The following is a 14,830-nucleotide window of genomic DNA, read 5'->3' as shown; positions in this document are numbered from 1 at the left end:
GTGCTAAAGGAGGTAATTGGATGGATAGGAGGTGCTACATAAGGGTGAATAGTTTGTAAGAGGATTTTCATAGGGTAGCTGGTCCCTGCTGATAAGCTAATCCAGCTACCCTGGACCAGAGTAGGTGAGTCCAATCCAGCCAATTAAAGACGTCTGGGTTACACCTGGGTCTGTAAAGGGCTACTTGTGGGCAGTTTGGGAAGATGGACTGAGACAGGCTGCATCCTGGGGAGGGGAAGACACACCAGAGTGGAGTTAGCTCCTGTGGTGTATCCCTGCAACAAGGGGCCAGGGAATTAGGGAAGCAGGTAGGGGCTAAGAAGGGAGTAGAGTTGACTGAAACTGGGAAGCTGCCATGAGCAGCACTGCCAGAGACCCTTGGATGGAGTGACACTGAGACCAAGGAATGAGAAAAAAGTTTGTTTTTTTTCTGTTGGTTTGCTAACCTCTGTTAAGAAAATAAACCTTTTTTCAAAAGACTGGGTATGGCAGTGCATTCCTTGGAGCTGGGGGAGACGCATGACTGGGTGAAAAGGGTGTAAAGGTGATGTCAAATTTAACAGGTTTTTGGTTCTTTCTGGGGAATACACTGAGTATTTGAGTGTAGGACAGATGTAGGGTTGTGAGTATAGGCTGTTTGGTACATCTCGCCTATAAACTAGCTCTGTCTTAATAGAGAAAAAGCATTTGACTTAGTGATACTCTTTTCATGTGCCTTATTCCCTCAGTGATATCTTCAAAGGCAAAATGTGCATTTTTGTGCTGTGACTGTATTGGATCACAGTGCAAAGAGGGCACGGTTAATGTTGCATGCATGTGTGATAACTGAAGGTGGGCCGGGGGGGAAGCTTCCTTATGGACACCCAGCCAGTGAGTTAGCTGTAAAATCCCGCTTGGTGTCTGTTCTCTGCTTGCCTTGGAATCTCTGTTCCCCATTCTGTATGCTATGGTGCACTGTGGGATAGCTCCTGGAGGCCGATGCAGTCGAATTGCGGCCACACTAACCCTAATCCGAAATGGCAGTAGCGCTGAAATCGGTATTGCCCTCATTGGAGGGAAGTGCAGATATCAATATTAAGAGCCCTTTATATTGAAATAAATGGCTTTGTTGTGTGGATGGGTGCAATGTTAATTCGGTTTAACGCTGCTAAATTCAAAATAAACTCGTAGTGTAGACCAGGCCTCTGATGCAAATGAGGCTAGAGGAGTTTCCGTAATCCTGTCACCCTTGTCCCAGGGTTTAGGTGTGCCTCCCTCTGCCTTTTCATTGCTTTCTATAAGTCTTTCTTTTGATTGGTTTTGGTTCAAGCAGAGGTTGGGGAGAGGAAGGTCTTTCATGAGTCAGACAGGCTGGGTACTGCGCCCTGGTTACCCAAAAACACAGAGCTGACAGCTAACAACAGATACTGGCATATAGAGTAAAGGGCTCTCTGCTTATTTAACAATGTCTTTGCTGTTGAGAGAAGAAGGTTACCTCATTTCATCCCCAGGAAGGCCTGGGGAAGGTTATGGGATGTCAGCATAACCAGCACTCACTGATGAATGTATTAACTCTCTAGGTCGCATTGAGGTCCGGCTGGTTGAAGGGGACACTGCCTGCTCAGGACGTGTTGAAGTTAAACATGGAAAAGCGTGGGAGACAGTCTGTGAGTCACACTTGGATTTCAACACTGCTTCTGTTATCTGCAATGAATTAGGGTGTGAACAGGCTGTAGCCACCTTGGGAGCAGCTCACTTTGGAGAAGGACATGATCTGATCTGGAAGGAAGAGTTCCAGTGTGTGGGGAATGAGTCTCTCCTTCAGAAATGTCCCAGGATGTCCCGTCCTAACGACACATGCTCCCACGCTAATGATGTTGGCGTATTGTGCTCAGGTAAGAATTCAAACTGATGACCCACTAACATGGGCCCTACAGCTGAGCCCCTCAGTCTCTTTTCTCCCTAATCCACGTATCTCTCACGTGAACCCAGATCCCAGAAAACTTTGCGTGTTTCCAAGTTGCGTCAAAAGATTCCTGACTGGTAGAGAAGGTGGCTCCACTCTCCCACCACCCAGGGGAAAGCAAGAAGAGATGGCGGGAAACCCCATTCTTGCTCACACATTCCACACCCTATTTCAAGTGTCTCCAATAAATGGGACAGTTCTATTTATCTTTCTCCTGCTATAAGGATAGGGTCCCAGCAGAGCTCTGATTTCCCTTATCCTTCACTAGGGATGCATGTTCTCCACTGCTGAGCGCTCTCCTCCCTATAGATACATCTGTAAGAGGAAGGGGCATGGTCTAGTGGTCAGAGTACAGAACAAGAACCTAGGAGACATGGGTTTTATTTCCAGTTCTGGTTCTGTACTCAATAATGCCGTATGCCTCAGTTTCCCCATCTGTAAAACAACAGTTAATTTCCTACCTCAGAGAGTGGCAGTGAGGCTTAACTTCATTTGTGTTTGTAAAGTGCTTTCAGGCACTTGAATAGATAATGCTATGTAGGGACCAGTTGTTGTTGTTGTTTTAAAACTTGCGTGATGGAATTGGAGCAGTTGTGGTCAGTCTCATGTTATTGCCCTGCAATGGGGGTTGGCTTTGTGCCACCCATTCATACAGATCTGATTCTTAGAGACTAGGTGGAAGCCTATGCTACTGCATGGGTGTAATTCGTAAAATCCTGTGAAGCAACAGTGACTGCTGGAAGCAAATATTAAGCAAAAAATCCCCCAAAACATAGAAAGAATATGAATGCAAAACATGTCCATTGTCAAGCTGAAATGTATGCTCATATCATCTAACTCAGATATACCCACCTCCCTCCGAGTTATTTTTTAAATTACTTAGGAGAGTTAATGTTTTTACACAATTTTGAACCACATATTATGAACCACACATTAATGTTGAAAGCATGTAGCCATTTTCATTCTGAGGCAGACATTAATTGAAAGACAAATGCTCGACAACTTTAGTGCCTGACAGCTCTCCTGGAGAGAGAAAGCCAGGACTGGAGAGGGGGCTGCCTTTCTGTAGAGTCTGGCACAGAAAAACTGGCCCATCTGTGGGCAGGCCCAGATACCAGAGGAGCTGTGGCTGGTCTGTTGACAGGGCATGGTTCCAGAAGAGGTGAGGCCCATCTGTGGGTAGGGCCAAGTCCTAGGGCTGGAGGAAACAGGAGGAGGAGGAGCTCAGTGCTCAGAAAGGTATGGGAGGTTTGGTGGGATTTGGGGTTGCAGGTGCGGCACTGCTCTCCCATTGACTGGTGTCTTCCTTGGCACACTGCACCCATGCAGATCAGGATGAACACGTCAGCCAGGAGGCCATTGTGTGTTTCCAGCTGTGGCACACGTAGCTGGAGTTCCGAGATCACTGCATGCCCAGGTGCATTTGTGCACAGCTTAGAAATCCTGGCAACACCAATCCCTCCCCCGCCCCCAGCCAATAACACCTTTGGACCAGCAACTGGCAAGGCCATAGAAAAACTAGCCAGGGGACTCAAAAACCAGCCAGGTAGTATAAGGCTGGTGACAGGGAGAGAGGGAGACCTCAGCCTCATGGTGCTCATTCCTACACATTTTTTATCACTAGAAGCTCACACAAAGCATTCGCCTCCCCATGCCCCTTCCCTCCTATATCCCTTCAGTAGTGTGTTTGACTCACTTTGGGCCTGATCCAGGAGTGGCAGCTCAGGGTGCTCAGCCTCTCACAGAATCTGCTCAGCACCTTGTGGGATTGTGCCCTGTGCTTGGGAGACCCTCCCGTGCCGAACTCAACATTCTGGAAGTGTCCAGGGTATCATTGGGCAACCTTAATTCTGGATTAATGATGTTATTTTCCATTTAGTTCTACTCAAAATCTGCTCTGAATCCCCAATTTTTCCCACAATCTCAGAACAGAGCTACAACTTTGGGCAGGGAGACAGACACCAGTGTTTGCTTTTTAACTGTCATCAGCCCCAGGCTGAGCACTGTTGAATTGACTGAGGCAGTTCACAACTCTTAGATTTTCTGTTTCAGTGCCACCAATGGAAGCCCCAAGCAGCTCTTCACCAAGGGATCCTCCTGGGGCTGGCAATAACTGTGGGGCTTCTCTGCTCTCCAGCTGCAGTCACTGCATTAGCTGTGGCTGTACTGAATGGTGGAGGATTACGCTGGAGCAGCTTGGGAGAGCTGTGGTTGTAATATGAGGAGATCTGGGGATTAGTTTGAGGAGCATCAGAGAGCTGTGAATGTGATATGAGGAGATCTGGGCTTGAGTGCCCCCACGTGTTATCAAAGGAAAGATGTGCATATGGACCTTGAGGTTGTAGTTAGCATCATTTGTGTAGGCTGTGTCAGGAGCAGGGCACTGGGTTCAACTTGCTATGGGTATTGTCAGTTGTGAGTTGAGACATGAAAGCTGCGTGTGGATTTAATGATGGGTAGGGGAAAGTATATGTTCAGGTGATATCTTGTGTTGATGTGTAAAGTGGCGCTAAAAGGGAGGTTGTTATATTTTGCAACTGTGGTATGCTCTCAGGGGGTAGGCTCAGTATTTGAGCACAGGGAAAGTGCAGATAGTGCCTGTCTATTACAGTGAACAGGCAGAGTGGTAGTGTGTGTGTGTTACGGTGTTGTGAGGCATTGCTTGAAAAGGGCAGTTAACACTGCGTGGGCATTTATCTGAACTCTAAACTCTGTATTCAGAAGTTTGAGTTTTGCTGAACCCAAAGTTCTGGAAGCGCATGTGCCATCAACGGGCAACCTTAACTCTGCATTAACAAAGATTTCTGCCATTTAATGTACTAGTTTTTTAAACTGAAAGAGAAATGTTTGTTGGTAGGAGCCAATGGTTACATAAACAGTTGTAGTTCTCACCTAGGTTTGCAGCTGATAGGCTACTGTGACTAATAATCAAAAGACCTAGTTTTTATATAGAGCTTTCATGATGAGTTCTTAATGTACTTACATCATTATCCACATTTCACAGATGGGAAACTGAGGCAGAGAGCAGTGAAGTATCTTCAAAGAATCATAAAAATGTGGGGCTGGAAGAGACTGAGAAGTTATCAAGTCCAGCCCTCTGCACTGCGTCAAGATCAGTTAAATCTAGACAGATGTTTATCCATCTTGTTCTTAAGAACCTCCAATGGTGTGGATTCTACAGCTTCCCTTGGCAGCCTGTTCTAGAATTAACCTAAACTACTCTTCTAGTTAGGGTGTTTCTCCTAATCTCTAACATAAATCTCCCTTGCGGCAGAAATGAGCATTACTTTTTCTCCTACCTTCAGTGGACAGGAAGAAAAATTCACCCCCGTTCTCTTTATAACAGCCCTTAACATATTTGAAGGCTGATATGTCCCCCCATAAGTCTTCTTTTCTTAAGACTAAACATGCCAAGTTTTTTTTTTAACTGCTCATAGGTCAGGTTTTCTAAACCTTTTATAATTTTTGTTGCTCTCCTCTGGACCATCTCCACATTTGTCTCCATATTTTCTAAAGTGTGGCACTCAGAATGGACACAGTACTCCAATTGAGGCCTCACCAATGCCCCCTAGAGTGGGACCGTTATCTCCTGTGTCTTACATATAACAGTCCTGTTAATACACACCAGAATGATACTAGCATTTTCAAAATTGCATTATACTGTTGAATCATATAGACAGGCTGGGTAATGCACCCTGGTTCCCCAAGAACACAGAGCTGACAGCTAACAACAGGAACTGGCATATAGAATAAAGGACTCCTGCTTATTTAACAATATCTTTGCTGTTGAGAGAAGAAGTTCCCTCATTTCATCCCCAGGAAGGCCTGGGGAAAGTTATGGGATATCAGTATAACCAACACTCACTGATGAATGTATTGACTCTCTAGGTCGCATTGAGGTCCGTCTGGTTGGAGGGGACACTGCCTGCTCAGGACGTGTTGAAGTCAAACATGGAAAAGTGTGGGAGACAGTCTGTGAGTCACACTTGGATTTCAACGCCGCTTCTGTTATCTGCAATGAATTAGGGTGTGGACAGGCTGTAGCCACCTTGGGAGCAGCTCACTTTGGAGAAGGACATGATCTGATCTGGAAGGAAGAGTTCCAGTGTGTGGGGAAGGAGTCTCTCCTTCAGAAATGTCCCAGGATGTCCCGTCCTAACGACACATGCTCCCACGCTAATGATGTTGGCGTATTGTGCTCAGGTAAGAATTCAAACTGATGACCCACTAACATGGGCCCTACAGCTGAGCCTCTCAGTCTCTTTTCTCCCAGATCCACGTATCTCTTACATGAACCCAGATCCCAGAAAACTTTGCGTGTTTCCAAGTTGCATCAAAAGATTCCTGTCTGCTAGAGAGGGTGGCTCCACTCTCCCACCACCCAGGGGAAAGCAAGAAGAGATGGCGGGAAACCCCATTCTCTCTCTCACACATTCCTCACTCTATTTCAAGTGTCTCCAATAAATGGGGACAGTTCTATTTACTTTTCTCCTGCTATAAGGATAGGGTTCCAGCAGAGCTCTGATTTCCCTTATCCTTCACTAGGGATGCATGTTCTCCACTGCTGAGCACTCTCCTCCCTCCTCAGTCCTGTTAATATACACCAGAGTGATACTAGCATTTTCAAAATTGCATCAGACAGTTGAATCACATTCCAATTGTGATCTATTGTTACCCCAGAACTTTTACAGCAGTACTACCACCTAGTACAGTTATTCCCCCTTTTGAAGTTGTGTATTTGATTTTCCCTTCCTAAGTGTAGTACTTTGCAGATTTCTTTCTTTAATTTCATCTTGTTTTCAAATCTGCTCTGCAACTTGTCAAGGTCATATTGAATTCTAATCCTGTCCTCCAAGAGTTTTCAATCCCTCCCAGCCTGGGTCACCTGCAAATTTAATAAGCATACTCTCCATTCCATTATTCAAGTCATTAATGAAAATATTGAATAATATCCGACCCAGGACTGACCCAATGGCACCCCACTAGATATACATTCCCAGTTTGATAGAAAACCACTGATGACTATTATTTGAGTATGGCTTTTACAACCTTATAGTAATTTCATCTAATTTTTTATGAGAATGTTGTGTGCCACTATATCAGAAGCCTAACTAAAAACACTATCTCACATCTATTACTTCAGCCCTACCCATAAGACCAATAACGCTGTCAAAGAAGGAAATTAGGTTGCTATGGCATGACTTGTTTTTGACAAATCCATGCTGGCTCTTCCTTATAACCCCATTATACTGTAGGTGCTTATAAACTGATTGTTTAATAATTTATTCCAGTCTTTATAGATACATACTTGCCCTTCTCCAGTCCTCTGGGACTTCACCTGTCCTCAATGAGTTCTCAAAGATAATTGGTAACGGTTCCACCTGTGCTTCAGCTGGATCCTTAATTATCTTTGTGTGACAATCAGGGTCCAGACATCCTAAGGGGAGAACATGGGGCCTGAAACCCAAAGAACAAGCAGTTGAAACAACTGTTTGTATACAGTATTACTGTATTATAACAGTGTATTGGGTAAGATATATAAAAACTGGAAACATGCTGGTTATGGATATCATTGTGTGAGGTATATACAGATGGCAAGTAGAGTTATGTATGTGTGTTGGAAATATGTTCTCAAAATATCTTTTAGGGACAGATCTGATAAACAAGTTTGTCTTAGACAAAAAGATGTTGTTTTGCCTATGTTTCCAATGTAAACTGAGCAAGTTGATGCCAGAAACAGTGGAAATTACTTTACATATGAGCCAAGAGGTTGATGGGAAGTCACCAGGAAGAGTCAAATAGCAAAGAGAAGAAATTTATCTGGGGATGCACTTCAGACTAACACATTTCAAAAGTTTACTAGGGTATAAAAAAGAAGGGGAGAGAACTTAGTTACCCATCATTTAGGGGGCAAAGGGGACAGCACCCTCTACTTCCGTGAATGTTGGATCCTCCTGCCAGAAGGATTGGAGATGCTGGTAGCTTGATGTGAGAAAGCTGTTGAGGCAAAGATCATAGTTTGCTAAAGTAAAGTCTTAGATACTGGAAAGTTGTTGCATTTTGTTATGTTTGTAAGCATTTTGTGCTTTGCTTAGAATAATTTAAATCTATGTTCTTTATGAACAAACTTATTCTTGGTTTTACCATAAATCAGCTCAAAGCAGTGTGTTAGGTAAAGAGTGTGTTCTCAGCTGGGGTTTTAGAACCCAAAACGTGGTAACTTAACTGGTTTTCTTAGAGGAAAAAAATAATGTGGCCATAACTCCTCTGTCTGACAAATGACTGATACAAAGCAGAGTGCTTCACCTAAAACTACTTTTTTAATTAGGTTTCAAGTGTGCACACACACACAAACGTATGCTGTAGCAGTAGGGTTCAGAGTATTCCAAATATTTATAGTTACCTAAAAAGTCTGAAATGGTCTCAAGAAATTAACAGCGAGGCTAGCGAGCCCTCCCTCCTTCCATCTGACTACTGGTGTCAAATCCTTGCCAAAAGGAAAACTTCCTCAGACTGCTCCAAAGCACACTTTCTAAATAAAAAAAAAAATTGGGGGGGGGGGGGGGTAAAGCATACAGCCCATAATAGCCTCCAATAAGCTAATAATTTCTGCAGCAACAGCCAATAACAATTCATTAATTTTTATTAGCAAAATATTTCTAGTTATAACAATAAAACGTACATGTTAGAGGTACCTAACACCAAGATTGGTTATCCAAACATTTTTTTCCTCTTTTTACAATACATTTTTTTTTTTTATTTTATTCTTCCATTTTGATTAGAAAAACTGCAAGCACGCAGCTATTTGGCCATGCCTTTCAGGGTCAAAAACTATTTTTAGCTATGTGACGTTTGGGTCTCTGCTGGCAGTGGTTGAACATACAAAATGACTGACTCCAGTGCTGTCTTATTCTGGGGTAAATACAAGAATGTCAAATACAGGGGCTACAGGCTAGATTGAGTGTACTGTATCTTTGGGGACAGTAAACTTAATAATTTTCTGTGAGGCTTGCATTTTTCCCCCTCATTGTTAATATTAATTGTTTTGAGTATCTACTCACCATTAACCTCTGTTCACCATTAATCTCCAGACACTCCATTCTACTCCTGTGAGCCACTCCAGCCATCCCACAAACTGCTCAGCAACATATCTTCAGGCCCACAGCACTCAGTGATTTCAGTTCTTAGTAATTTTAGTTTGTAGTACAGGAGCTTCAGTTCTGGTGCACCATTAGCCCAAAGCAAATTCAGATTAAGAGCCTATATCTAGACTCCTAATGGAATCAAAATTAGCTCTGATATTCTACAATAGAGGGGAAAAAAAGTGCAGATGGTGTTTCAGGCCCTCAAAAAGACCCCATTTCATCTAATACAAATACCTATCCCAAACCCTTCTCAATTTAGTGGGATTCGGGACCCATGTCCCTTGTCTAGCGAGTGCTAATTTATTGATGGCAAGTCCCTCTGTCATAACAGTTCCACTGTCCTTGATTCACATAATCAGGGTAACAACACTTTATTCTTCCTGCCCAATAACAGAGAAAGTGGGGATCCCACAGCAGCCCAAGTGACCATTTGGGCTGCTGTGGGCTCAAGCTAGGCAGGGTGGGTGTGCTTATGCAAAAAAGATCAGCCCCTGAATTTCTTTTCCACAACTCTCCACAATTCACCACCAGATGTCAGTGTAGAGCTCATCCTGACTCTGCTTACAGTTGTAGAAATGCTTCATCCACTCCTTCTCCTGACTGGGTGATCTATTGTAGACCCCTACCATTACATACATCCCAGTTTTGATTTTTGCCTAGAGACTTTCAGCTGATCTGCCTCTCACCACCTTCTGGGGCTCAGAATCTCAGACTTGCCCAAGGTCAGCTAACAGGCCAGTGGCTGATGTGCCTTACCTCAACCCCCAACTATTTCTGCTACCCTTCCTAGTTTGCAACCCCTCCTATCTTCTCCCCTCCTCCTCCCCCCCAATCCTCACTCTCTCCTCCTTGCCTGAGCCCTCCCACAACTTCTTCTCTCCCCTACCACCCATTCCCCTTTGTCTCTCTCCCCATAATAAACACATTCCTGGCTATGAACCCAAACATTTTCCCCTGTTACCACCTACTCTTGCACCCCAGATCACCCTCCCAGTCCCAGTCAGCATTCACATTTGGAAGTTGTTTTCTTTTCAAAAGTAGTTTCAGCACATTCTGAATATTTTGCTGCACTCAGATTATATTTGCACCAAACAAAATCCCCCCATGAGAGAGACAAATTGGAGCAAAAATCCTGTTTTTTAAACATCACTTTTCTTTTCTGGGCTGGAGTTGCACTCACAGTGCTTGGGGTGGGGGGAAGGTGCCTATCTGTAAGGACCACAATTTACCCTCAAAGCCACCCACATCTCATAGTGGATTGGCAGGTTTCCAGATAGCTATCCTCCCTCACTGCACATGCTCAGTATAGTCCATTAGGCATGTGTGCAGGCGCATAAGCCTTCACAAGCACCTAACTGGAGAAGCAGGCACTTTTTGAAATAACATTTTAATTTGATTTTCCCCAAGGTCTGGTGGATGCCATATACTCTGTTGGGGGTAACCCATGAGTGTCTGAGACCCTGGTGCAATGATCTGAGCCTTGGTTTGATCTCTATCTGTGTGCAAAAATAGAATGCCAGAATCTGTCAACTTTAAGACAAGCTAATTTTTCTCTGGAAGCTGTATCTTGGAAACCCCTTGGTGAAATGGCCCCAAATTTTGATTACTAACACAATCCTGTGCTCCTATGTAAAATACTGTATTCCAATCCAATCCAATCAATCAGGCAGATATTAGAGCACTTTGATAAATGTAGCTTTGAAGGAAAGCTGGTCTCAACCTTAACTGTTGCAGAGCTATCACTTAGCTATAATACCACCAGTGTTTATTTTGTCACCAGTCAGACCCCTGAGTGCAACTGTTCTGATTCAGAAAATTTCCAGTGACCTAGGACTCAACACGCATGACACATGAGAACCCCGGTTTCATCACATGACATTTATGTGATATCCTGGGGACAGCTGCTCCTGACTCATAACCAGCACTTTGGAACCACAAAAGCAGAGACTGGCCCCAGTCCAAGACAATCTGTCCCAGACGTGAACCTGACTCCAGAGCGGTACATGCTTGGGCGGAGTTTGGTGGGTGCTGTGTGACCCCCTCACAAAGGACAGATATAGGGAATAATGCCTACACTGTAAGAACCTGATTATCATGTCAGAACATCCTGATTTACAAAGTGCCCAGTAAACTGGGAAATAAATATTAATTATCCCAAGTCACTGGGACTCCTTTTTCACATCTTTGGATACAATTGTGTAAGAGAAATGTCCCTCTGATCTTCCTTCTCCTTGTTCTCAGGGTACGCCGGGTACAGGCTGGCAAATGGCAGCACAGGGTGTTCGGGGAGAGTGGAGCTTCGCCACGGAGGCACCTGGGGAACCCTCTGTGATTCCCAGTGGGATTTACAGGCTGCCCACACCCTCTGCCAGCAATTTGACTGTGGATTCGCCATATCGATGCCAGCAGGGCAGCTCTTTGGCACAGGAGATGGGCCTGTCTGGAACGGCACATTTGGCTGTGAGAGGAACGAATCCCGCCTGAGGGACTGTCCTGTTACTGCGCTGGGCACAACTGAGTGTCCCCCTGGGAGCGAAGCCAGCGTGGTGTGTTCAGGTGAGCAGCTGCAGTGGGAAAGGAAAGAATTGGGGATTGAGGAACATCCTCAGCCAGATCTTCACAGTGTGTTAATCGGCCAAGCTCCATTGGCCTCAGTGAGGCTATGCTGATTTACACCAGGTGGGGACCTGGCCCATAAATTGGCACCCTGTCCCTGCACCAGCCAAGTCTGCTGGAACTGATCCCTCTGTGAAATGCTTCTGGTGACTTGAGTATGGAATGTACCAAGGAAACCAAATTCTGGTCCCTGGTCCTCCCTTCGCGCTAACTGACATGGATCGAGTATCAGTTTGTGAATGTGCTGGTGTGGAATAGCCCCACAGCCCCCACAGAGTAACTGCTAGCATTGAACATGAGTAACAAATCCCTTCCTGTTTCCCACTCCCCTCCCTGCCGTTGCCATTAACACTGATCACTGCGCCACCTCGACACTCACTTTCCCTTGTGCTCAGGGTGCCTTGGCGGCAGGTTAGTGAATGGCACCGAGTGCTCCGGGAGAGTGGAGATCCGACATGGAGTCACATGGGGAAGCCTCTGTGCCTCCCACTGGGATTTGCAAGATGCCAATGTCCTCTGCCATCAGCTGAACTGTGGCTACGCTGAGTCGATCTGGGGAGGAGCCCATTTCGGGGAAGGGAACGGAACCGTATGGCGCGACACTTTTCATTGTGAAGGGACTGAATCTTGTTTGTGGGATTGTTCTCGCATGGCCCTGGGCAACCCAGCCTGCTCCCCACGAGACACGGCCGGGGTTATTTGCTCAGGTAAGTTAAATACAGATGTGTATATGTTAGTTACAGAGCAGTGTACTGCCCAGATTAGGATAATCACAAGCAGTCCCATTGACTACAGTACTCAAGGTAAGTAGGGGTATTGGAATGTTGCTCTCTATGTTTAAGTTCCACAGATCAGAGACACCTCTGGGTGCACTGAGGGATGGTGAGGTGGATCCTAGCATTACATTAGAGTGAACCAAAGAAAACGACTTTGTGCTATAAGCCTGAGTTTGTGATTCACAAATTCCCTCAGTCCCAGCAGGGCTGACTCAGCCCTTCATCAAGTTGAGGTTGGTGTAGCAGAAGCATCCTATATGCAGCTATCTCATCCAAGCTGTGGGACCATTACAATCCCATTTCGCTCTGGAAAAGTAGGTGTTTGCCCTGGTGTTCCTGGTCAAAGTGCCCCCCACCCTGTCTATCCTGGATTCTGTGCTGGTGGGCTGCAGCCCTCACCTGCAGAGCTTGCTCTTTGTGTGTATGTTTATAGATCATTAATTCTCCACAACACTTCATAGAAATAGTCACTTCCTTGCCAAAGATCCCAGTATTCAGAAAAGTGTTCAGATGGCTCCAGAGCTTGGCTCCTGAACCAGCTGGGAAATTTCACAAAGATCCTGCTCTTAGTGAGAGCACTTGGTGCTTTGGTGAAGATCCTCCTCTACAATGCAACACAAATACTGCAGGGGTCCTTTTTCCTCCAGGCTTCTCCAAAAATCTTCAAAGGCTTCCCCATGCCCCACCAGAGAACTGCAGTAGCTGATAGATAGGAAGCTATCTGATGGCTATCCATAGTGGCTTAGGCCCAGGTTTTTACAGCTATTTTGCTGTTGCTCCATTCAGCATGGCAATGCTTACCTGGTTTAAAAGCCTAACTAGTTTAAGAGCCTACGTTTCATTTTCAGTCAGGATTTAGGCATTTAGCAGTCCCTGAGTGACATAATTATGCCAACCTAACCGCCAGTGTAGACAACAATAGAAGAATTATTCCGTTGATCTGGCTACCACCACATGGAAAGGTGGATTAAACCCCTTCTATCACTGAAGAAAGCATCTACACTACAGCGGCATAGCTGCAGTGCTGTTCTGTGTCACGGTAGCACCCACAGTGTAGATTTGACCTTAATAAAACAAACATTTAATGCACACAGAAAACATTGTAAATAGTATTTGGAATACTGTGAATAACTTTTAAACAAAAGCTATTAAACAGTAAATATACAGATTCTCCTTATAAAGACTTTCCCCTTTTGTTTCTGTTACAATTTGACATGTTCTATACTTTAGCACACACATCAAAACACATTCGCCACTGATCTTCTCTTAGAGATGATTTCTCAGGCTTTGCAGTGTAGCTGTAACATGTAGTGTGTCTTCAGAGCTTGAGAAATGGCAGTACCTCAGTCGTTTCAAACACTTCAGAACTTGGTGAGCAACTAAACAGTCTGGGGATCTCGGCAGCTAGCAGTGTTCCAGCCCTAGGCTTGGGTTAAGAATTGACTTGGTCTCTCAGTTGCTGGTGAAACAGAAATCTGTAGCCTGTATTCAAGTGGTACCAGGATTGGAAGCAGCCTCTACAATGTCTGTTCCCTGGATCTCTGTAAGGCTCTCACTCCACAGAGGACTGTCTTCTCCCCATAAACCCAGCTAAGGCAGGCAAGAATTCACAAATCCTCACCTCACTAAGTGCTGCCCCGTTCTCTCTCTTTAACTGAGACAGAGTCACAGTTTAGAGCAGTCAGCTGATAGCTAAATGTAAACTTCATAGTTTCTATGGTCTCCACAGTAACAAATACTGCCCCTAACTCTCCCTCTAGGTCCATAGAACACACCATAGTGCACCAAACATTATCCCAGTGGAGGGCTGCCCTAGAAAATAAAACTGGCATGTACAGGGGTTGGGACCAGCCCTCACAGCAGACACATCTCTCAGTGCTGCATCTATCAGCCACTGAGTCCACAGGGCTGTCTTCGACATGGAATACATTAAAAAGCTGGATTGACCCAGCTGCATCACTCAAGGGTATGAAAAATCCACATGCCTAAGTGACATAGTTAAGACAACCTCCCCCTCCCCCCCAGTGTAGCCAGCAATAGGTAAACAGAAGAATTCTTCTGTCAAGCTAGCTACCACCTCTCGGGGAGGAGGATTAGCTACAGCAATGGGAGAACCCCTCCAGTTGGCATAGGTAGAGCTACACCAGTGGTTCTCACAGTGATGAGCTGCCAAAATCTTAACAACTGGTTCCCTCCTCACCCCCCACCCTCCAGGACTCCTGCCCCATCCAACCCCCTTCCCTGTCCCCTGACTGCCCCCCGCCACCCCATCCAACCCCTCCTCTCATTCCTGATTGCTCCACAGGATCCCTGCCCCATCCAACCACCCCTTCTCCCTGTTCCCTGAC

At 45.3% G+C, this 14,830-nt stretch overlaps 1 protein-coding gene across 2 annotated transcripts; it reads left to right on the top strand.

Moving 5' to 3' along the window:
- Positions 1 to 224: 224 nt before the first annotated feature.
- On the top strand, positions 225 to 13,575 carry LOC120404129 (scavenger receptor cysteine-rich type 1 protein M130-like). 2 transcript variants are annotated; one of them, XM_039536131.1, is made up of 5 exons: positions 225 to 308; positions 1,560 to 1,874; positions 5,834 to 6,148; positions 11,332 to 11,646; positions 12,102 to 13,575. In XM_039536131.1, the coding sequence occupies exons 2-5, from the start codon at positions 1,817 to 1,819 to the stop codon at positions 12,515 to 12,517; spliced, it is 1,104 nt and encodes a 367-aa protein (XP_039392065.1). In that variant the 5' UTR covers positions 225 to 308; positions 1,560 to 1,816; the 3' UTR covers positions 12,518 to 13,575. The 2 variants fall into 2 exon arrangements, with proteins under 2 accessions (XP_039392065.1, XP_039392073.1); XM_039536139.1 differs by lacking the exon at positions 225 to 308 and adding an exon at positions 434 to 544.
- Positions 13,576 to 14,830: the final 1,255 nt, after the last annotated feature.

The sequence above is a fragment of the Mauremys reevesii genome, linkage group 1 (assembly GCF_016161935.1).
Source record: "Mauremys reevesii isolate NIE-2019 linkage group 1, ASM1616193v1, whole genome shotgun sequence".
Classification (NCBI taxonomy): domain Eukaryota; kingdom Metazoa; phylum Chordata; order Testudines; family Geoemydidae; genus Mauremys; species Mauremys reevesii.
The sequence above is the reverse complement of the archived record's forward strand: the minus strand, read 5'-3'. Positions and strand labels throughout refer to the sequence as shown.